This window comes from Pocillopora verrucosa, chromosome 10, assembly GCF_036669915.1.
Source record: "Pocillopora verrucosa isolate sample1 chromosome 10, ASM3666991v2, whole genome shotgun sequence".
Classification (NCBI taxonomy): domain Eukaryota; kingdom Metazoa; phylum Cnidaria; class Anthozoa; order Scleractinia; family Pocilloporidae; genus Pocillopora; species Pocillopora verrucosa.
Window position 1 is genome coordinate 11,900,123 of NC_089321.1, and position 24,467 is coordinate 11,924,589.

Consider the following 24,467-nt stretch of genomic DNA (forward strand, 5'->3'; position numbering starts at 1 on the left):
GGTTCGGCTGTAAAATACAAGAATTCCTCAGGACACAGCCATCAAAAACCCTTAACAAAAATCTTTATCGTCAAGACTATAGCCAAGGCCATTATATTTAACGTTTCGCATGGCACAAAATTTTTTATTTCATCTCTTTGTGACATGATACCAACTGCATAAGTTCATTGCCCCTTTATCATCGCTGTCATATTTACTCGCTTTGGAACTCTTCTTCCCAACAAGTTGACCTTCCAAGTTTTTTAGTAAAATTCACATATATGCGCCTCTAAAAGTTATTGATTTGCTTCGTTATTCGTCATTAAAATCTCAAGGAAATTATTTAAATTTCGATCCACGTGCAGTTAGTTTTACGCGAAAATAGCTCCTTTAACTTTAAATTTACCAACTAAGCCTTCATCTTTCTTATCTTTTTTTTTTGTGAAGGTCCCACTCAAAACCTCTTTGGCGAATGGGCTTCTTGAAATATTTTTATTATTATTACTACAATAATATGTTATGTTATGTTACTATCATCATCATCATCAGCAACAACGTCATCTACATTACTATAACTATTACTTATATTATTATAATTATTATTATTACCATCATCATCATTATTATTATTATTATTATCATCAATATTATTATTAATCTATTATATTTCATTCCAATGTTTAGCCTGTATAGTAAGTGTTTTGCAGGAGTTTGGTGCATCATAGTCTCGCCACCCATTTTTTCTTCGACGGCACGAAAAATCGTTTACGCTCAAGTTAACAAACCCTCAAGTTAGAGGCTCGAACATAGTAGGCGACCAATCGCTGCTAAAAATATATACTGCAACGAATCATCGAGCTACAAGAGTCAGCTTTTAGAAAACATTTGAACCAATGATTCATCTCTCAGTCACTGTGACCCAGACCTCCTCAGCTGGTGACGTCACAAGGCGATAAACAGGTTTCACTTCCTGTCCTTCAACAAGATGGAACTTAAAGCGTCTTATGAGAACAGACAAGAACACCAGTCCCTCCGCGATCGAGAACCGCCATCCGGGACACTTGCGTTTTCCAGCGAATCCAAACGGCTGGTAAGCAAGGCTTGGAAGCTGTTTGATGTTCTCTGAACTGAAGCGATCTGGATCAAACCTGATACAGGAGAATTGAATGAAGTGAGGAGCTCATTTCAAACGAGTGTCGAAAATCCGACACCAAATAAACCATAAAGCGCGAGAAAAAGCGTGTAAACAAGTCTTGTTTGGTTTAAGTTTTGATCCCCGCTCAGAAAGCCAGTTTAACTAAGCACGTGAGAACTCTAATTCATTGTCTGCTATAACTGTTACCTTTTCGGCTCTGGCCACAAATTCTGGTCTTGTAATACAACTCCAAACGGAAGAAGAATGGGGGTCTATAAAATAAGAACTCCTCATAAGTTTGATTCCAGGAAAGACTTCTTAACGCTAGACCGTAAATTGCAAAGGATTTACCTCTTTTGGAATAACAAATTCTCCGACTTGGAGGTCATACTCGTGGACTCTGGCTCCCCATGGAGCGAGTACTGAAGCACGAAGTGTCTCATCTATTACTTGACGAGTGTACCTGAAGTAAAGTGTGGACAAGACAACAAGTGATTTAAGACCAGCACACACGAGGGAGAAGTCAGGCACGCGACAATAAGTCTGGTCTGGTCTCTCACGCGTGTGTTCCTCATTTTCTCGCAAACACAGGAATTATTTTAAAACCCTTTCACCCCTAAGAGTCACTAGCATCTAATTTCTCCCTAAAATATCACCCCTGATTCACATACTAAGGTCATATGAATAGAAAAGCTCTTGATTGTTAAACAAATTCTCCATGTCAGCACCTTAGGAATGTATGGAAAAGAATGTGAGGAATATGCATAGCGATTTTAGGTGTAAAGGGCTAGGAAAAGCAAGAGAAATGAGGAATAAAAAAAATGTCTAATACTCATCTCTTACTTAGAGCCATCTGTAAGTTATTTTACATTAACATAAAAGAAACGTTTTTATTTACGTCAGTTCTGTCACTACTTGAGGTTTGATGTCCTCCTGTCCCAGAACTTCTTCCAGTTCAGCAAAAACTTTTTCTTGGATCTCTGGATGTTTGGTCAGGAAGTACAAACACCAAATCATCACTGTTGGAGAAAAAAAATTTATACTCAAATTCTAACCCTTTCTAAGGCTGGTGTATCAATTCCTTAATTGGGATCATTTCCAGCGTTCAATTTTGTTTACAATTTTTTTTTCACTTCTTTGCTTCACACAGAGATTTGCTCTCATTGGAAAATGCACCTATCTAGTGGCCTCTAAAATCAATTGTTCACAACCCAGTTTCCAGTGGTCTACCTTTGCCAATAAGACTTCTCACTGCCATCTGTTTAGCCAGTGAGTAGTCTCTCAGTTTAAGCTTTCTCCGACACGGTCTTCAATTAAACCACTGACAGCCGCTCATGGAAAAAGTTATGGAAACCCCCTGATTGTTCAGCATCTTGTTTTAAGTTCACACTCTGCTAAGAGCCACCTCAAAGTGAATGTGTAATAAGTGACCATCTATTATAATGAGTAGGGTCGCAACAGTGTGGAATCAAAAACATGACAGACTGTCATTCGGACACAAAGATGATATCTGGATGTCATATGATATGGGATATTTTATTTTGAGTATTCTTTGGTACGACTCTGAACAAACAAATATTTCTTTCGTCTGTAACAACCATAAATCACCCTCTCATCTTGGATTAAATTTTAAATGAACACTTATCATAGTGGATGTAAGGTTTAAAAATTGGGGAATATCACTTAGGTGATATCCTGGGATATCCCCCTGTTTTAACTGAGGAATATTCAGTCACATGACGTGTTGAGACCAAACATGCACAAGCGCAATTGATGGATCATAAACAATATGAACTCACTGTTTCCTGTAGTATGGAATCCTCCGATAAGAAAAGTTATAACATGGTCACAAATCTATAAAGGAGAGAAGAACATACATATGAAAACCATCATTAATTTTAGTTGAAGTTTCTGAAAAATTCACCATTAAGTACTCTCCAAGTTAGGATGAAGACTAAGGATAAAATTATAATCACATCAACCAGTAAAGCTTGTTTCTTATTCACATCCTTTCATTCGAAAGATGCAAGTATTTACATTTTCACCCCTGAGAGTGACTAGCATCTAATTACTCCTTACCAGACCACCCTTGGGTCAAATCTTAAGGTCATAGGAATAAAGGACTGAAATGATCACCAACTAAAGAATCTCTGAATCAAACATTAAGTTCATGAATTTAATGGAAATAGTGAGAAGCTTGTTAGTTTGAAGCAAATCCTGCCTGCAGTATTGTAAGAAATTTATAAGGAACAGTGTGATATAAGCCACACAAGAAGCAAAAAAGTAATTGTGATATTAAACAAATAATTGTACACCACATCAGTGATGAGATTGCTATGACTAATTTATTTATTTATATATTTGCCATATCAAAACAGGCTGGCTCAGTTCAGCTTACAGCTGGTTTAAATAGGGGCCTTTATAATCAATCTAAAGGTTCAGTTAGACCACATCACTGTGAGCTGTTTAACGTCCCCTGCTAACTAGTACATTGAAGATGTGAGTGACAGGGCCTACAGTTAATTGTCCTTATCAGAGAGCACGAGAATGTCATAGCCAAGGCAGCTGATTCTCGACAGTTATTTAAAGACCCTAAGTGTTGGTCTGGTCTGGGGCTTGAACCCCAAAACTCCAATCACAAGGTAACCTGGGGCTCTACACCCTGAGCCATACCCTAACAGACAAAAACAGCTCAAAAGGCACACTTCTGTCTGTAATCATACCCGTGATTAACAAATGACTTTTGTCGGCTGGTGGTGGCTGTCAAGTTACAAAAATCAGCAAAAAGGCAAGTACAGATTCAAAAGGACTACACGGTTGTGTGAAAATAGTGGGTATTTGAATATTGGGTATTTAGATAGCAGAAAAATATTCTACCGTCGATCTTTTTCGTAACTGTAAATTTTAAAAAATCGTATGCAGATGTTCGAGAAACTTTACAACTTTTCCCAAGATGGCAGTGACGAACAAACAATTTAATGAGAAATGAAAATCCTACTAACGATCAAGTCCGGTTGACAAACCCCTTTGAGAGCGCCGCACAATTAGCAAGCCAATGAAAACATCGTGAAAGGTACTTGAGGCCATTACTGGTCGACAGGGTCAACGAAAAAGTGCCAATTCCGATCGAGGACGAGATGGTGTTGTTTCCTAGATGCAATATCAAAACAGGAACAGGAAAAAAAGTAACGTCGAGAGGATATTTCGTAAACAAGAAATATTGACGGAATTTTGTGGTTTATTCATGTTAGAGTGCTAGCTTAACACGAAAGACTTCATCCGTTCCATTTAGTCAAGTTCAACGAGCAGTACATTTTGTATTTACATGGGATGTTTTTTCACAAATCAGCACTATTTATTGCCTTACAGCCACGTGATTGTATTTCAATCGAACTGCAACAGCAAAGTACAGGCAACCAGGCTTATTTATATTAAAATAATGCCTTCCTTTAGGTTTCAAGTTAAAATGACAAATCTTATGCTTAATGCGTGTCCTTTTATATGTGTGCTCCTCTGAGGCCATTTTGGCAAGTTTAGTGGAAACATTTTCAAGGAAGGGTGAAGGTTTCATGGTTCAATGCCTGTGCTCTCTATCCTTATGTGTCCTTCGCAGAAGGCACGCCTTTTTGAATTGATGGTAAGAGTTACAGGTGCTCTAACAATCTTTGCGAAAACATAACAGAAATGTAGAATTACATCCCCGGCTTGTGATAAGTTATTTATTTTAGCTGAATGTGGGGGCAAGTTAGGCCACAAAAAAATGCGACATATTAGTGGAATGAGGTGGAAGATTTTATAAAAATATCCCTCTGGAGAAAGATTATGTTTCTGGAACTAGATCACAAGTGCGCAAAAAAAAAATAAAAATAAAGGGTTAGGTTATAAGGGCGGGGAGGGCTAATGACCAATTGTAGCGCCTCATTGCCATTCGTTCGAACCGTAGATGACCGGTAGTCGGGAAAATCTCTGGGCTTAGTAGCAGGCTTTTTCTCCAGTTCCCCCCCAGTCCCCTAACCCTTAATGATTTTGCTCCCTTACGCCGCGCGTACTTTCGCGAGACTCCCGCTCTGCTTACGCATCTCCGGTCTCCAGCTCTGCGTGGAGACAGAAAAAAAAATACTGCTATGCATGCTTAGAATGCACTGGAATTTCTCATGTATCAACTTTATTTCGAACCTCTGTTTTAGGTGATATTACATGATTCCAAATTATCCCAAATATTTGCATTTACAATCTCCATCCTTGATGTTCATGTAATCGTAATTTTTGTTTTTAATTCCGCACATTAATCCACCTAAGTTGCTACAGTCCTGGCTTCCGGTGCAGAACAGAAAAGGACAGTTACACCACGTGCCAGAATCGTCGGTGGTATGATAGATGTCACATTTCAGTTTTGTACCCTCGTAGTTAATTTCTTCGTGCATCTTTGGCAGGACCTCTAGTATGTAAGAAAAAATGAAATTCGACCACTTGCATAAGGCCGTTCCTGGCTAGTCTACATGTAGCCGTACCCTCTCCCCCTCTCCCCCTCTCCTCCCCCCCCCCCAAGGAGTAATGCTTCCGTTTCTCCTTGGCGGAGAGGGCACGGCTACACGTAGGCTATTCCCAGTCAATTATATAACAATGGAGAGGAAAGTAAATAGAAATATCAAAGAGCAAAGAAAAGTATCACACTGAGCCAGTGACAACTCACAGAAAAAAAATAGGCATGCTACGCATGCGCACGAGCTCATTACTATGGGTCTCGGCATGCGAGATTTATCTTTCAGATAGGCAGGTTGAAACTTGTGTTTACATTTTTGCCAAAGAAAAAGAGCATTTTTAGTGACAAGTAAACACGTAGATATTGAGGAAAAAAACGTTTAAACACAAGATGAAATTCACGGAGAACTTTAAAAAGCAAAGAACAATCATTTCTCATTGCAGTCGACGCAGAAAGTGAATATACCTTGCTGATCTTTCCAACCGTCGCCAGAAGAGCAATCATAAGGCAAAATAAAGATTATCAATCAAATATGCTTTATGCAAATGCTCTGTGCAATTTTTACCTTCGTCAGCAAACCTAGCCCTTCCAAAACAAACGTGCAAATGATAAATTCGTGCTAGGCCTTTACAGTGATGCACCGATGTGATAAGTGAGAGATGCATACCCAAATACAGTGATCTGATTGTTGCGAGCAACATACCACTCGATACGCAAACATAATGATATTTTTTTTAACAAAAAAAAAACAACTAAAAAACAAACAAACCACCTAAAGCGCGAATAACACAGCTGACCAAGTTGTAATCAGTTTTAGCGTTGCATCTGATTGGTTGAGGGAGTGGCGCTTTTTTTTTTGGACCAATCACATATCGAAGTTAAACAAAGCAATGCTATCATGGATTACGTTCGACATCCGCCAAAAAAAATACTCTGAATTATCAGCTTCGTCATGCTAATGAAACGCCTAACACGGCCAAAACAGCTGTTCATGACTCGTTACCTGATCGCTTAACTATTTATGTATTTTCCGTTCTTTTTCTATTTACTACATCCAACACTTACGATTTCATAACAAAAATGTGAGCCAAAATAAACGTTTTCCGTGTAATTAATCCTGTTTTTACAAGCCTTCCCGGCTCCTATGTTTGGCTGTGATTATCCGATGACATTATTGTGCGTTGGATTAATTTACTCATTTCTAATAGAATAACAAGTGTGAAGTGTAAAGCACCTGGTTTGAATCACCAATAATTAACAGCGTACTCTAAAGTAGTGCCTCGCACCTAATACTCATCACAACATAATTTTTGACGCAGAGACAAAAATGGTCAGTGATTTGTACCTTTTTTTAAGCCTTGGACTTGAACGGATAGGAGTACAAGCGAAAATAACAAAATTTCAGTGGTGCACTGCAAAGCCATAATTCCTGAAAATGAATAAAAAGAAAACAAAACAATTAAAAAACATATAAAAAAAAACATTGCTCAACGCAAATCAAACACGTCACAAAACTTCGTAAATTGAAGACGAACAGGTTGAAAGTGCAATTAAAACTTAACTGAAAAAAGAAACGATTGTATTTATTGACAACTTAAAGAAGTGCTTTAAGTTTATTATTCGTTACAATTGTTTTCTTATATATTTCGCCACGCAGGACAGTTTCTCTGTAGATGATCTTTGGGTTGTGTACAGTGTGTGTGCGGGTCACAGGAACCTACCGCACGCCCTGTCTTGCCTGTTAGGGCAATCGATCACAACTGGCAGCCCTGTGGCTTCATTCTCTCATTTTGAAAGTCATGATCATTCTACGCCAGAGGCAAATAATTCAGTGAAAAATAGAGGAAAATTCCTATTATCAAAAGTGAGACTGAAATGGAAAGCCCTTTTGTGTATAAACTTAACATCAAAATTTGGAAAACGGGAGCTGACCAAGTAATTTTCCAACATAGTGATATTAAAGTACATTTATTTTGGTTTTCCAGCTTGTCCTATAGGTGTAATAAAGAAATAAACCAGGAAATAATTTTTCCACTTCTTACCTCGTCGGTGGTATGTGATGTTTCTTCGTAACCAAGTAGATTGTACTTTCTGGTACCGTCTTGTCAATACACCGCCTTATATAGCGGGTGGATTATGTAAAAATTAGTAGTACCAAACTGTATGGCGCACCAAATTGAATGGCTCAACAAATTGACTGGTTCACTGTTGAATGGCTCACCAATGATTGAATGGCTCACCAAAGATTGAATGGCTCCCCAATGATTGAATGGCTTACCAATGATTGAATAGCTTACCGAGGATTGAATGACTAACCAATGATTGAATGGCTTACCAATTGCAATGGCTTACTATTGAATGGCTTACCAGATTGAATGGCTCGTTACTAGAATGAATTCGTTGACCTGTTCGTTATATGCTAATGAGAAGAACAACTAAGAACAGCTGTGAACATTTATTCAATTAATCAAAACTAGAATAAAATTCTCGAACGTGATTGGTTATCTCCAGTCTGATCTGAGCACCAACAGGACAGTGTGAGTAGATTCTACTCTCTGGTACTGTCTTGTCATCACACCGCCTTAAATAGCGGGTCGATTGTGTCAAAATTAGTTGTACTAAACTGAATGGCTAACCAAACTGAATGGTTCACTATTGAATTATTACTATTACCAATTAATCATAACCATTATAATTTCCGAAAAAACAATTACATCTAGAACAAATGTCGCTCGTGGAGACGATGTTTAAAGTTAAAAGTTTCTCCACTTCAGATGAGTGGCTACTGCCATGGTTACTGCGGTCAATTCTGTGATTGGTGGATTTAGCTGAATGGACTTAGTGTGAATGGCTGCTTCAACTTTACATAATAACAAGTAACGTGTAGTGCTTTTGAATCTGTACTTGCCTTTTTGCTGATTCTTGTGACTTTACAGTCACCATCGGCCGACGAAAATCATTATCTTTTGCAGCATCGGTTAATTGTGTAATAGGACTGAGACGAGTCCAATTGGGTCTGTAATCATACGAGTGATTAACCCTTTACACCCTAACATCAGTTTGCATATTCTCCCCACTGCTCTCTATACATTTTCTAAGGTGCTGACAAGAAGAATTTGTATAACGATCAAGGCCTTCTTTGGATGGAGATCATTTTCTTTATTCTTGTGACCCTAACGTGTGATTCAGGGGAGATATTGTAAGGAGAATTTAGATCTTAGTCATCCTTGAGGGCTAAAGAACTAACAAAATCGGACGATCGCGAAGCAGGAGTGTGATTTGTTAATCACGAGTATGATTAAAGACAGAATTGGACGACACGAAGTCCTGTTATCAATTAAGGAAGACTATGAAAAAATTCAAGAAAGAAATTGGACATCGGTTATACGTTTCCACTTTAAAAAAAAACCAGCTAACTCAGCGAAATGAGCGACAACAGCGAACGCTAGTGACGCTTACTGTCCACGTACATAGGCACGGCGTGTCAATCGTCCCAATACATTATCTAATTATAACCTCTATAATTCTTACTACAATTATTACCATGGTAATAGTAAAAATTCATTAGTGAACCATTCAATTTGGCGAGACATTCAATTATGAGCCATTCAATTTTGTGAGCCATTCAACAGTGAACCATTCAGTTTGGTGAGCCATTCAGTTTGGTGAGCCATTCAGTTTGGTACAACTAATTTTGACACAATCGACCCGCTATGTAAAGTGGTACCAGGAAGTAGAATCTACTGAGACTGTTCCATTAGTGCTTAAATCAGACTGGAGATAACCAGTCAAGTTCTAAATTTTATCACAGTTTTGATTAATTGAATAAATGTTCACAGCTGTTCTTAGTTGTTCTTCTCATTAGCATATAACGAACAGGTTAACGAATTCACTCCAATAACGAGCCATTCAGTAACGAGCCATTCAGTAATGAGCCATTCAGTAATGAGCCATTCAGTAATGAGCCATTCAGTAATGAGCCATTCAATTTGATACTACTAATTTTGACACAATCCAACTGCAATAATCCACCCGTAATTCAATTTTGTGACCCATTCAATAATGAGCCATTTAATTTCGTAAAACATCGAATTTGGTACTACTAATTTTGACACTGCACTGGAGGCCAGGACTGCAGCGACTCGAGTGGATTTATGTGCGGAGATGTAAACAAAAATTACGACTACATGAACATCAGGGATGGAGATTGTAAATGCAAACGATTGGGATGATCTAAAATCTTGTAATATCACTTTAAACAGAGGTTCGAAATAAAGTTGGTGAATGAGAATTTCCAGTGAATTCTAAGCATGCATTGCAGTTTTTTTCTGTCTCCACGCAGAGCGGGAGTCTCGCGAAAGTACGCGCAGCATAAGGGAACAAGAACATTAAGGGTAATGTCGCATTTTTTTTGTGGCATAATTTGCCCCAACCTTCAACTAAAATCAATAACTCATCACAAACTGGGGAAGCAATTCTACATTTGTGTCACGTTTTCGTAAAGATTTTCAGATTACCTGTAACTCTTACTATCAATTCATATACTCCTTACAAAAAAGGCCCGCCTTCTGCGAGGGACACATTAGGACAGAGAGAGCAGGCATTGAACCTTGAAACGTTCACCCTACCTTGAAAATGTTACCAATAAAACTTGCCAAAATGGCTTCAGAGGAAAACACATCTTAAAAGACAAGCATAAGCTTTGTCATTTTTTACTCGAAACCTAAGAGAAGGCTACATTAGAATATGGAAGAATACAAATAATCTTGGTTGCCTCTAACTCTTCGTTGCTGCGGCTTGATTGAAATACAGACACGTGGCTGTCAGGAATCATAGACGTAACTGGGGTTTTTCCGAAAATTAATTAGCAGAAGCAACAAGCAGCCCCGCAACAATTATTCTCCTTCTTTCCTCGATTCCACACAAAAAAAACTTCCAAAGGTTTTTTCATTATTATTCTCGTCGATAAGTGGTCCTGACAAAAGTCAATTCATGCCTACAATGTGAACTCGAAAGGCGATAAATTGTGCTGATTTGTGGAAAGACATCCCATGCAAAGGAAAAATGTACTTAAACTTGACGAAATGGTACAGATAAAGTCTTTCGTGTTAAGCTAGCATTCTAGCCTAAATAAACCACAAAATTCCGTCAATATTTGTGGCAAATGTTAATTAAGTGCGGTTTTTGTCCTTTTTACGAAATATCCTCTTGAAGTTTCCTTTTTTCCCGTTCCTGTTTTGTTAGTGCATCTAAGGAGAAACACTATCTCGTCCTCGATCGGAATTGGCCTGACCCTGTCGACCTGTAATGGCCTCAAGTGCCTTTCACAGTGTTTTCATTGGCTTGCTTATTGTGCGGCACTTCCAGAGGAGTTTGTCAACCGGACTTGATCATAAGGAGAATTTTCATTTCGCATTAAAATTGTTTGTTCGTCACTACCAGTTGCGAAAAAGATCGATGGCAGAATCGCATAATTGAACAAAATCTCGCATTCTGATTGGTCAACGAAGCGAAGTATTTAGAGTGGATTGCGAGTTAACCTTTTAATAAGTCAAAAAACAAACAAAAGCGTTTTTCAAAGTGAGCCAGACGTTCTTCCCTGTTTTGAAATGAACTACAAATTCTTGGAGGCATAAAAAGCCTCCTTCGCTTGCGACAACGAGAAAGCGAGAAAATCCTGTGAACACGGCCCAGAAAATGGTAAGCAAAAGTTCAACCAAAAAAGACGAAGAACTGACAACGGAAGAAGCGCCAGTGTCGATTGTCATATATACAGAAGAAATAAATACTTTAAATCGCAATGTTAAACTTTCCGTGCTTTCGCTTGGAGACTTCATTTCTTTCAGTTAGTACAACAATCACATTTGAGGAAATTGAAATGGTTATGATCAGATAATGTACTGGGACGGTTGACACGCCATGCCTACGTAAGTGGACAGTAAGCGTCACAAGCGTGCGCTGTTGTCGCTTATTCCGCCGAGTTAGCTGTAGTTCCGTACCATTTGAAGCTCAAATGAAAACTGTAAGTTCCGAAGAGCAAAATTTGCGAAAGTAATGGAAATATATCACTTAAAAGCGACGGAATCAGCTTGGAGTAACGAGAAATGCAATTCTCAAAAGCGACATGCACTAGTTAAGCTGTTTAATACAGGTTCGGCTGTAAAATACAAGAATTCCTCAGGACACAGCCATCAAAAACCCTTAACAAAAATCTTTATCGTCAAGACTATAGCCAAGGCCATTATATTTAACGTTTCGCATGGCACAAAATTTTTTTATTTCATCTCTTTGTGACATGATACCAACTGCATAAGTTCATTGCCCCTTTATCATCGCTGTCATATTTACTCGCTTTGGAACTCTTCTTCCCAACAAGTTTACCTTCCAAGTTTTTTAGTAAAATTCACAGATATGCGCCTCTAAAATTTATTGATTTGCTTCGTTATTCGTCATTAAAATCTCAAGGAAATTATTTAAATTTCGATCCACGTGCAGTTAGTTTTACGCGAAAATAGCTCCTTTAACTTTAAATTTACCAACTAAGCCTTCATCTTTCTTATCTTTTTTTTTTGTGAAGGTCCCACTCAAAACCTCTTTGGCGAATGGGCTTCTTGAAATATTTTTATTATTATTACTACAATAATATGTTATTTTATGTTACTATCATCATCATCATCAGCAACAACGTCATCTACATTACTATAACTATTACTTATATTATTATAATTATTATTATTATCATCATCATCATTATTATTATTATTATCATCAATATTATTATTAATCTATTATATTTCATTCCAATGTTTAGCCTGTATAGTAAGTGTTTTGCAGGAGTTTGGTGCATCATAGTCTCGCCACCCTTTTTTTCTTCGACGGCACGAAAAATCGTTTACGCTCAAGTTAACAAACCCTCAAGTTAGAGGCTCGAACATAGTAGGCGACCAATCGCTGCTAAAAATATATACCGCAACGAATCATCGAGCTACAAGAGTCAGCTTTTAGAAAACATTTGAACCAATGATTCATCTCTCAGTCACTGTGACCCAGACCTCCTCAGCTGGTGACGTCACAAGGCGATAAACAGGTTTCACTTCCTGCCCTTCAACAAGATGGAACTTAAAGCGTCTTATGAGAACAGACAAGAACACCAGTCCCTCCGCGATCGAGAACCGCCATCCGGGACACTTGCGTTTTCCAGCGAATCCAAACGGCTGGTAAGCAAGGCTTGGAAGCTGTTTGATGTTCTCTGAACTAAAGCGATCTGGATCAAACCTGATACAGGAGAATTGAATGAAGTGAGGAGCTCATTTCAAACGAGTGTCGAAAATCCGACACCAAATAAACCATAAAGCGCGAGAAAAAGCGTGTAAACAAGTCTTGTTTGGTTTAAGTTTTGATCCCCGCTCAGAAAGCCAGTTTAACTAAGCACGTGAGAACTCTAATTCATTGTCTGCTATAACTGTTACCTTTTCGGCTCTGGCCACAAATTCTGGTCTTGTAATACAACTCCAAACGGAAGAAGAATGGGGGTCTATAAAATAAGAACTCCTCATAAGTTTGACTCCAGGAAAGACTTCTTAACGCAAGACCGTAAATTGCAAAGGATTTACCTCTTTTGGAATAACAAATTCTCCGACTTGGAGGTCGTACTCGTGGACTCTGGCTCCCCATGGAGCGAGTACTGAAGCACGAAGTGTCTCATCTATTACTTGACGAGTGTACCTGAAGTAAAGTGTGGACAAGACAACGAGTGATTTAAGACCAGCACACACGAGGGAGAAGTCAGGCACGTGACAATAAGTCTGGTCTGGTCTCTCACGCGTGTGTTCCTCATTTTCTCGCAAACACAGTAATAATTTTAAAACCCTTTCACCCCTAAGAGTCACTAGCATCTAATTTCTCCCTAAAATATCACCCCTGATTCACATACTAAGGTCATGAGAATAAAGGAAATGATCACCAACTAGAAAAGCTCTTGATTGTTAAACAAATTCTCCTTGTCAGCCTTAAGAATTGTACAGAGAACAGTATGGAGAATGTGCATACTGATGTTAGGTGTGAAGGGATAGGAAAAGCAAGAGAAATGAGGAGTAAAAGAAATTTCTAATTCTCATCTCTTACTTAGAGCCATCTGTAAGTTATTTTACATTAACATAAAAGGAACGTTTTTATTTACGTCAGTTCTGTCACTACTTGAGGTTTGATGTCCTCCTGTCCCAGAACTTCTTCCAGTTCAGCAAAAACTTTTTCTTGGATCTCTGGATGTTTGGTCAGGAAGTACAAACACCAAATCATCACTGTTGGAGAAAAAAATTTATACTCAAATTCTAACCCTTTCTAAGGCTGGTGTATCAATTCCTTAATTGGGATCATTTCCAGCGTTCAATTTTGTTTACAATTTTTTTTTCACTTCTTTGCTTCACACAGAGATTTGCTCTCATTGGAAAATGCACCTATCTAGTGGCCTCTAAAATCAATTGTTCACAACCCAGTTTCCAGTGGTCTACCTTTGCCAATAAGACTTCTCACTGCCATCTGTTTAGCCAGTGAGTAGTCTCTCAGTTTAAGCTTTCTCCGACACGGTCTTCAATTAAACCACTGACAGCCGCTCATGGAAAAAGTTATGGAAACCCCCTGATTGTTCAGCATCTTGTTTTAAGTTCACACTCTGCTAAGAGCCACCTCAAAGTGAATGTGTAATAAGTGACCATCTATTATAATGAGTAGGGTCGCAACAGTGTGGAATTACAAACATGACAGACTGTCATTCGGACACAAAGATGATATCTGGATGTCATATGATATGGGATATTTTCTTTTGAGTATTCTTTGGTACGACTCTGAACAAACAAATATTTCTTTCGTCTGTAACAACCATAAATCACTCTCTCATCTTGGATTAAATTTTAAATGAACACTATTCATTGTGGATGTAAGGTTTGAAAATTGGGGAATATCACTTAGGTGATATCCTGGGATATCCCCCTGTTTTAACTGGGGAATATTCGGTCACATGACGTGTTGAGACCAAACATGCACAAGCGCAATTGATGGATCATAAACAATATGAACTCACTGTTTCCTGTGGTATGGAATCCTCCGATAAGAAAGGTTATAACATGGTCACAAATCTATAAAGGAGAGAAGAACATACATATGAAAACCATCATTAATTTTAGTTGAAGTTTCTGAAAAAATTCACCATTAAGTACTCTCTAAGTTAGGATGAAGACTAAGGATAAAATTTTAATCACATCAACCAGTAAATCTTGTTTCTTGTTCACATCCTTTCATTCAAAAGATGCAAGTATTTACATTTTCACTCCCAAGAGTGACTAGCATCTAATTACTCCTGGGTCAAATCTTAAGGTCATAGGAATAAAGGAATGAAATGATCACCAACTAAAGAATCTCTGAATCAAACATTAAGTTCATGAATTTAATGGAAATAGTGAGAAGCTTGTTAGTTTGAAGCAAATCCTGCCTGCAGTATTGTAAGAAATTTATAAGGAACAGTGTGATACAAGCCACACAAGAAGCAAAAAAGTAATTGTGATATTAAACAAATAATTGTACGCCACATCAGTGATGAGATTGCTATGACTAATTTATTTATTTATATATTTGCCATATCAAAACAGGCTGGCCCAGTTCAGCTTACAGCTGGTTTAAATGGGGGCCTTTATAATCAATCTAAAGGTTTAGTTAGACCACATCACTGGGAGCTATGTTCCCTACTCTTTGTGAGAAGTGGGTGAGTTGTTTAATGTCCCCTGCTAACTAGTACATTGAAGATGCGAGTGACAGGGCTTACAGTTTATTGTCCTTATCAGAGAGCACGAGAATGTCATAGCTAAGGCAGCTGATTCTCGACAGTTATTTAAAGACCGTAAGAGTTGGTCTGGTCTGAGGCTTGAACCCCAAAACTCCACTCACAAGGTAACCTGGGGCTCTACACCTTGACCCATACCCTAACAGACAAAAACAGCTCAAAAGGCACACCCTTTGCTGCCTCTCCTGAATTATTAATGTGAGGTAATAGTCATTAGATACAAGGTTAAATTAGTTACCTCCTCTTCATCCATGAAGTCATTATCCAACATGGAGTCAATGAATAACTTTTCAGCTTTTTCTGTGTCCTGACGCCTCTTTCTAATGAGGTCTCTGACAAGTTTCTGCATCTCAGCTCGGGCTGAAAATAATTGGAAAATGTACACTCAAGAGGAAGAATTTCCATAAACTAAAAGGAATATTTATACTTACACAAAAACCACACCAGAAATTACTACATAATGGTAGACCCTTTCACTCCCAGGGGCGACCAAGAAAGAATTTCTCCTTACCACATCCACCCATTTTCAAGCAGAATGGCAATGAGAAGAGAGAAAAAAATCGTCGAGAGGATAAAGTTTAATTTGCACTAAATTCTCTGAGCTTAAATGATATAGAGAGCATATGGCTGACAGAGAGGAGATTTACATTAAGATCTACGATGACAGAGGGTTAAAACAATGGAGAGAAAAGAGGAAATATCTGAAATTCATCAAGGTTGCCACCAGGACATCATGCAAATTAATAAATCCCTTTTCAGCCTAACATCAGATGAGTAGCACAATCACCATGCCCATAGGGGGTTGACTGCAAACTTTCAATGATTTCTTCTGTTTTACATTTTCATTGAAGCCGAATCTTTGCTTACAGGTAAAGTTGTTCTTATTGATTATTGTAAAAGCAAAAAATCAGAAAACCACATTACTGTCTTCGAGAAAATACCCGTGAAAGATGAAAAATCGAGCCAATTTTGGTTGTAACGCGTAACACAATATCAGTGGTAAAATTTTTAAAATACATTTTTCACTGAAAAGAAAGCTCGTTTGACTAAACAAATTACACCTAATGATAACACACAATAAACACTACATTTGAGCAAAACTTTGACATTTCAAGTTTATTAAAACGAATAGAAAAGATTCATCATTCTTAAGTATCCTTTGTGTAACGCTGGGTTTCAGAATTTGGAAGTACACCAAGTTGTTGTCCGTAGATTGACTGAACTGGAATCCTGTGGGAACAAAAACACATTAACCAAATGCTCATACTTGGTGTTCTAAAATAGCGAAAAATCAGTCTAAAGGATTGACTATAAACGGAGAAATATCAGTGTAAAACAGTCGCTACGGTTTTGTAAAACCTGATTACGCAATAATATTTTTCATCAACTTACCTGCTCCTTCGCTACTATACTTCAAACACGGCGAAGTCGGGTTTCAAAATCGATTACACTTCAATGCTCATAAGTTTCTCTTGTCATTTCCAAGTTTTCGGGTCCATATCTCTAGAAACGGCCAAAATATTCACTTTTGATCAAGTCGCTACGCTTTTTACCATGTTGACGCCATATTGAGAACGGAGTCTCGCCACAAATGCCACCAAAAGCGCTATGAAATCTGCTGTTTTCTCCGCCATTTTCGCCTTCATCTTTTCATCTCCGTGTCGAAAATAGCTTGGTTACTGTAGGCGCAGGAATTTGTATTATCATTTTTTGTTAGTGTTGGTGTTTCATAGTTTTGTGTTAGGTGTTTATTTTCTCGTCTTCATTAGTGTCCTTTGTCAGTTACCAGTTTTGCACTTTATTTGCATATCGTATATATATTGGTTGCGCGTAATTTATTTGGTTAGTTGTCTAGTTTGCGAAAATTATCGTTACATATCTAGCTCTGGGTTTCATGTTTTCGTCTTTGGTTTGGTCACATTCGTCTTGTAAGTATCCTTGTTTATTTCGCTCTGTCGTTTTCCAGTACTTTCACTCATACGATGTAAGTTATTTTATGCTCATTCGCGTGTTTGTAATTTTGTCATTTTCAGTTACCGTATTCAACAATGTGTCAAGTTTGTTCTAGTAAAGTTTGAAATACGAGTGATTAGCGTTTGCAGCTATAGTAACCTTTCCTGTTTTGGCGGTTTCTGCGACGTTATCAAGGGTCGCTGGGTCTTCAAGCTCAATAATTTTTCTGAGATTTAGCAATCTGTAAAAATCGCTTCAAGTGCGCCTGACAAGAGGTATGGTTAACGAAAAGGAAGAAAAGCTTGCGAGGATCAAAGAGTGGAGGAGGAAAAAGCAGGAAAAGAATAGTCTAAGGAATCTAAAATATAATGAAAAGAATCACAAAAAGAGAGCTGAATTTCCAAGAGAAAAATGGTGATGTGATCTTCAAGTTGTAAAAAGAGGCAGAAAGTCTGTTTTTAGAGTGCCAGTTGATCTCACTGAGGAGATACTAGCCTCCATGTAATACAAAATGTTATTATTTCTACGTTTTACTATGTCAGTGAACTCGAAATTGATTATTTGTGAAAAAGACCACACCCACAAGGGATTCTGGGAAATACAAATTTGAATCGAATGTGACAAAAATAAAATAGTTTGAAATAAATCAGTTGTAATAGTAAATGTGAGTTTAAAATAGACCTAAAGAAGTGATTTTGTCCCAAACTAGCAATTTTCACATTTTCCGTACATGTTACAGAAGTGGGTATGGTGATTGTGCTACTCATCTCAGTATGCATATTCTCCACACTGTTCTCTATACATTTCCAAAGGGGCTGACAAGGAGAATTTGTGTAAGAATCAAGAGTTGCTTTAGTTAATCATTTCCCTTATTCTTGTGACCTAAATTTGTGATTCAGGGGTGATATTGTAAGGAGAATTTAGATGCTGGTCACTCTTAGTGAGACTTCATTGACTCTGAGACTTCTTCCTAGTTTCCTTAGCACTTTCAACTCTTGGGGATTGAGAGGTTAATTGTGATAAGTTAATAAAACCACATTTTTATATTCACCAGACATTAGACCAGATAATATTGTGCTTGTACCTTTTTGAAAGTTTTTCTCTCTGTCACTGTCTGGACCAGGAGGAGGTGATGTGAGACGTTCCTCCATCTCCTCCCAGCACTACGAAGAACAAACGCATTAACACAACTTTAAAACTTTACAATATGCATCATCAATTTAAGTTTCTCAAGGGGAACTTTTCCACTACAAGTGAAATTCAAAAGTATTTAAACTAGGTGACAGCAGATGAGCATGGTAGAGCTAACTGAGAACTTGGTGATACCAATGGTTGGATCTGAGTGTAAACACAGCCATGACAACCATGTGAGTTGTATGAACTTTAAGGTGGGCATGACAAAGGAGCAGCAACTAAGTGAGTGTTTGCAATGTGATGTGATGAGACTTACTCTTAGCAGGGAGCTGTAAATTTTCATTAGCCTCAAGTAAGTAAAGTAATGACCCCTTCCTAATTCCACTCCATCAATCTGCCTTGCTTCAAGTTAATCTAAGCAGTAATTAGAATTAACCCTCTACCTTCCAGAAGTGATTAACTACAATATCTGTATATTATCCCACAAATGGGTAATGAGAATGCTCAAACTTATCAGGTAGAAGTTGTTATCTTAATTTAACACCAAATTCTTATAACTAATTTACAAGGGAATGTTTAGCAGCTAGAAGGGAGAATTGACAATCAGATCTGGGAGTTAAAGGGTTAAGTCACTATGAAACACAAAGTTCAGCTGGTAACTTTTATTTTTTTCTTTATACTGTCCAACAGCATACTATATACGTAAAGAAGTCTTACCACATCATATACTGCGGCTAACTTGTCAACTTCCTTTTCATCCATAAACGAACGGCCCATTCCTGCAACAGAGATGGCTTTGATTGCCATGGCAATCATACTTTTCCCCAAAGGAATATGTTCTTGAGAACCACCCTTAGCAAACTTGTCAGCTGTCTCTTTGGCAATCTAAAGGAATGAAAAATCTTCATAAATTAATTAAAGTTCATAATTCTGAAATTTCTAGCTTTTTTTCAGGCTTCCCAAACATTTCCCTCTCACCCATCTTCATCACTGAGTGGAGATAGGTACTGCAAGAGCTATATGTCTTGTTAGCCATTCACACCCTAGCAGCATCAGTGTGCATATTCTCCATACTGCTCTCTATACATTTCCTATGGTATTTACCAGGAGAATTTGTCTAAAAATCAAAGGCTCCTTTAGTTGGTGAACATTTCCTTCATTCTCATGACCTTAAAGTGTGATTCAAGGCTGATACTGTTGGGATAAATTAGATACTTATCATTCCTAGGGGTTAAAGGGTTAACCCTAAACCCTAAGAGCATGACCCTCAAACCTTGTCTTAACCCTGTACCTCTCAACCCAGAGTCTGACACGCTAACTGCTAGGCAACAGTTAAAGATTCAGTTTTACATCTTTGCCATGGGTGATCAATACGTAATTTCTCCTCAGACAGGAAAAATTCAACTAAGGATTATTTCTTTTAATATTAAATTTTGACAGTTAAACTTAGAAATACAGGACAGACAATGGGGAGAATTCATTTTGGGATCTACGGATTGACAGGATTTATCTATTGTGCTCAAAGGACTGTGACCCTGAGTCCAGCATACTAACTGTTCTAGTACAATTATTGACTTGATTAATTAAAAAAGAATTGTAATGTTAATGGTGTAAACATGTCCAGTTTTTTGTCTGTTTGTTTGCTTTTAGTATGTATACAATGTCATATGATAGTGTAATAATTATAGTCTAAGTAGCATTCATTAGTAATGAAAAGTACCACAAAAGTGTAATATATTTTAAGTAGATCTAGTTGGACAGTAGTTCTGTAACTGACTTATAGCAATTAGTAGTATTGTAAGTAAGAAAACATAATTAGTGGCATTACTGTAAGAATTGTATCATAGATTGTATTAGTATTGTAATGTGCAATCCAATTTGTAGGTATTGCCTCTGTCAATGGAGCAGAAAAAAATTTTAAAAAAGAGTCAGCTGATGTTGAACAAAATGCAAACAAAGCAAAAATTGTATGAAACCTTGACAAAGTGATCATAGTAGTCCTTGACAGCTTCATGACTGAAACTTCTGTCCATCAACTGTCTTCTCTTCCTTCCTTCTGGACCATTGGCATACTGGATACTTTTCTTGCCAATGAGCGGTTCAAACAGCCTGAAAAGATCCCCTGAAATATGGACAGAACATTGATATAACTGAGAAATAAGTACAGCATCTTTCACAATTTCAGAGTCCCTTTCCATCTAGAAATTTTCTTTATGTCATATGAATGTTTTGGAGATCAGAAGGTGGTCTAGAATATTTGACTTTGCAAATATAACATAACTGAAGTGTTCCTAAAAGCACTGATGCCTAAAGAAAAAATTCATCTTGTCTGTTTGAAAGAATGGCATGCATCAGAACTTGTCCCGTATGATTTTGTTTGCAAAATATAATTTATTTAGAGGTTAATCAATTATGAATAAAACCTAATATTTGTAAATTAGAAATATCTTGTGACAAAACTTTCTATGTATATCAAAAACAGCTGTATTTCTATGCAAAAACATTAGACTGAGGTTATTTCAGCCCTCTTACTCCAAACAGTGACCAAGACAGAATTTCTCCTTTTCAATAACAAGAAGACATGTGATGACAATAAAGAAGATTATCATATAGCTAGGCAGTCCTGAGGTAGATCCAGGCTTTCTGATGGGTTCTTGAATGGTTCATATTTTGCCATATGGATCATTTTCACAGAAAGGGTCATAAGTCATGTATTTTTGTTTATAAAAGCCAACAAATTTAAAATAATTTAGTTTGGTCCAAGTGCCAACTGTTAGTAATAAACTACATACTACCCTAGTAATTTGGTTTTATCTGACATTTTGAGCATTAGCTCTTCCTTAGAGTGTCTGAAAAAGAGCTTATGTTCAAAACATCAGCTTTGAAACTCTTTACAGTAGCCAAATTACATTATGAACTCAGTTGATAAAACCAAATTACCTTGTCACACTCTCCCACTGATGCAGCACCACAGAACTTTAGAAACTTACCCCCTTTACTTACTAACCTTGCTTGCCCAAGAGTTACTGGGGAAAATTGGCCCTTAATTGTTTGTTTTGGCATAGCCACAACCTCAGGCCAATATTCTCAAGTATAGCCTTCACATGTGGTTAGTAAGAAGTTTATATCATTTAGGGGATTATTGGTTGATCAAATATCAAATTTCCCAAACTAACATGATATGAAAAAGTACAGCAGACAGTAAGGAGAAATTCTAATGAGATCTTGGGAGTGTAGGGTTCACATATGTAGTAAGGATAATCAAAATAATCCTTTACTCAGTTCAAGGAAATTCAGCATTAATTTTTCTTTCTTACCAGGTCTATCAAAGATTGACTTTATTTCTTTCCAGTACTCTGGAGCTGCTAAACTAACAACGTATTGTTTGGCCCACCAGAATCCTGCTATAGGACCATACTTCTCATGTAATAACATCATGTACTGGTGAAGGCTGCCTGCTTTTCCCATATCACCCAGATTACCCATCCTTGAAATTTAGAATTCAGAAAAAAATTTATTTACAAGAATTCAAAGTAATTAAAGTTGAATCTGTATAAAGTGGTCACCCTGTGTTAAGCAGTTGATTGTAAAAGTCCCAAATTGTTTTCAGTTAATTACTGTAATATCACCTCTATCATGAGGTCATGGTCAAGGTCACCCTTGATTGAATGCCAATGGCTTGTTTGTATTGTATTCATCTGTATTTAATCTGCTAAAGTCAGATGCCCCCCCCCTTCCCTTACTCTAAACCTTGATGAAACCCCTGAGCCATTGTGTTGCAATCATTGGCATATCTTCATGCAGGTGTGTTTTGGTGATTTACACACCCTTTCAATCTACACTTCAGAGTGTATACTCCTGACCCCTGGGGAGAGAAATGTCTTCCACAGAAAATGTGAGTACTTATCAAATTACTTACTCTGGGTCTGATGGTTCCTCTCCTGGAATTGATGGGCCTTTTGATGTACCCCTCTGTAATGGACAATGAAAATTGTTTTCACAGAGAAGAATTAATTCCCAAAGACAACTAAACTGAGAGTTAAGGCATTGTGCTATCCAAGATATTGGACTTTAAGTGCCTTTACAGAGCCTCTTGGCCCCTTTCTTAAAAGGTTCCTCCCTAAAAATGGTCTTCAGGGACCACTCTGGCCCTCAAGTAAAATATTCCAGCTGAAACACTGCCAAGAGTGCAAAGGGTTTAAATGTGACATATGATTACGCCCAGAATGAATATGTGATGCATGAAGTGTTCTGAAATACAAGGTAAGGAGAGATTTGAAGTTTTCTCTTTAGATTTGTAAAGTGTGACATACCGTTTAAGAAAGATATGTTTTTAAAAGTTGTGTGTGAAATGGGATAAGGACCCCTCCCCCAACCCCACCCCTCCTTTAGTACCTCTATGTAAATGTATTACCTTAGTCTTAATGGACAAATGGGTTTTCTGTGTTTATAAGAGAAATAACTTAGTGTCCTGTTATTAACTAAGAAGGGGTATTAATGTGAGTGGTATATTCTACACATACCCTTCCAATTTCTTACCATAACTCAGATTAAAAAGGAATAAGGTTTTTTTATATCCCCAGTCTAGGACAGGATTTCTGCACAGCCCAATACTTAATCATGCCTAGAATCCTTGATTACCAGACACAATGTTAAAAACAAAAGATTGCCTTTGGGACCAAGGCATTTTTTTACAGTAGTGTAGGGGTTACATGCATGGAAATCTTTCCAAGTCTATTTTGTTTAAAGGATAATCATGTGAGCGTATTGCAGTTATTAATTTCTTTCAGAAGACTCTAAAGCGCTATAGACCAAATATAAATTCAACGTCAATTCCAGCATGAAAGAAAATATAATAATAATAACCGAATAACCCCACGCAATTCTGAAACAAATTAAAGCCATAGTCTCATAGCCAATGTAACCTATTGTTTTCGCCATTGTCTTCTTATTGCAAGACCTGAATACATAATAAAATATGGCGCGGTGCAGGAATCTTGACCCAGACAGTTCTAACTCACACGAACACTACTTATTGAGCAACCGCAACCGCAACCGCAGTTGCACAAAGGTCGAATATTTGTGCGAGCATCTGAAAACTTTCATTTATACCACTTAGCTCGTGGTAGCTGTGAACACGGAGCGCGGCTGATTGCACTGAAATTGATTTACAAGAAATGATAACTAAATTCTCCCTACGACTATACACTAATTTACAGGCACAGCCCTTATAACAAAAAAAATAAATGTTTCGAGGGAAATGGAGTAATCGATATTGTAATTGAATGCCATTCAGTGAATTAAGTGAATAAATATTCCACGCGCGCAACCAACGTTAGCAAAGAAAGTTGTCATACTTACGAAGTCAAACATGAACAAAAGAACAATCAACAAACCAAAAACCATCACTACTGCAAATACACCCAGATCATTCACAGACATATGAGAAGGAAACATTTTTTCGGTTCTACAATGCAAAGGCAGTTCCAATATCTACTTTCCTGTACCTAAGGAGCTTTTTAAGAGCAGATTATCTGCCGCCCCAGTCTTTTTCAAGGCTCGTTTTGCGAGGAGTCTGGATATGAGAACTAAGCAATAGTTAAAGGGTGAGAGCTACCCAAGTGACCAAAATATCGCAGACTAATTAAAAAACTCACGGGGGAGGGGGTAAGGGCGAGGAGGAAAAGATTTCAGGCAAGGTGCAAAACACACAAAAAAATTAACGCCAAAATTGAAATAATAATAACTAGAAAACTAGGAAGATTATCATGGAGCTTCATGACTATCATAACATGCTACATTAGCATGTTGTTTATAAAGTGGCTTCTTTCTATAACAGCGTTCAGCCACAAATCATATTTACCCCAATACACGCAAATATCAAGTGCACAGGTAAGATAATGCATATGTATCTCGTTCATTTATTAACTCGATCTTGATGTTATTAT

The 24,467-nt window shown here is 37.6% G+C and overlaps 1 protein-coding gene across 2 annotated transcripts; it reads right to left on the reverse strand.

Moving 5' to 3' along the window:
• Positions 1-95: 95 nt before the first annotated feature.
• On the reverse strand, positions 96-24,043 carry LOC131776169 (cytochrome P450 20A1-like). Of its 2 annotated transcripts, none has more exons than XM_066173738.1 (12): positions 23,881-24,043; positions 22,439-22,491; positions 21,837-22,006; positions 20,496-20,641; positions 19,237-19,404; positions 18,470-18,548; positions 15,671-15,792; positions 2,914-2,968; positions 2,013-2,133; positions 1,466-1,577; positions 1,322-1,386; positions 96-1,127 (listed from the first exon to the last, which is right to left on the reverse strand). In XM_066173738.1, exons 1-12 carry the CDS (start codon positions 23,974-23,976, stop codon positions 878-880), a joined length of 1,437 nt encoding a protein of 478 aa, XP_066029835.1. In that variant the 5' UTR covers positions 23,977-24,043; the 3' UTR covers positions 96-877. The 2 variants fall into 2 exon arrangements, with proteins under 2 accessions (XP_066029835.1, XP_058948313.1); XM_059092330.2 differs by lacking the exons at positions 96-1,127; positions 1,322-1,386; positions 1,466-1,577; positions 2,013-2,133; positions 2,914-2,968 and adding exons at positions 12,114-12,872; positions 13,067-13,131; positions 13,211-13,322; positions 13,777-13,897; positions 14,677-14,731.
• Between the last annotated feature and the right edge of the window lie 424 nt (positions 24,044-24,467).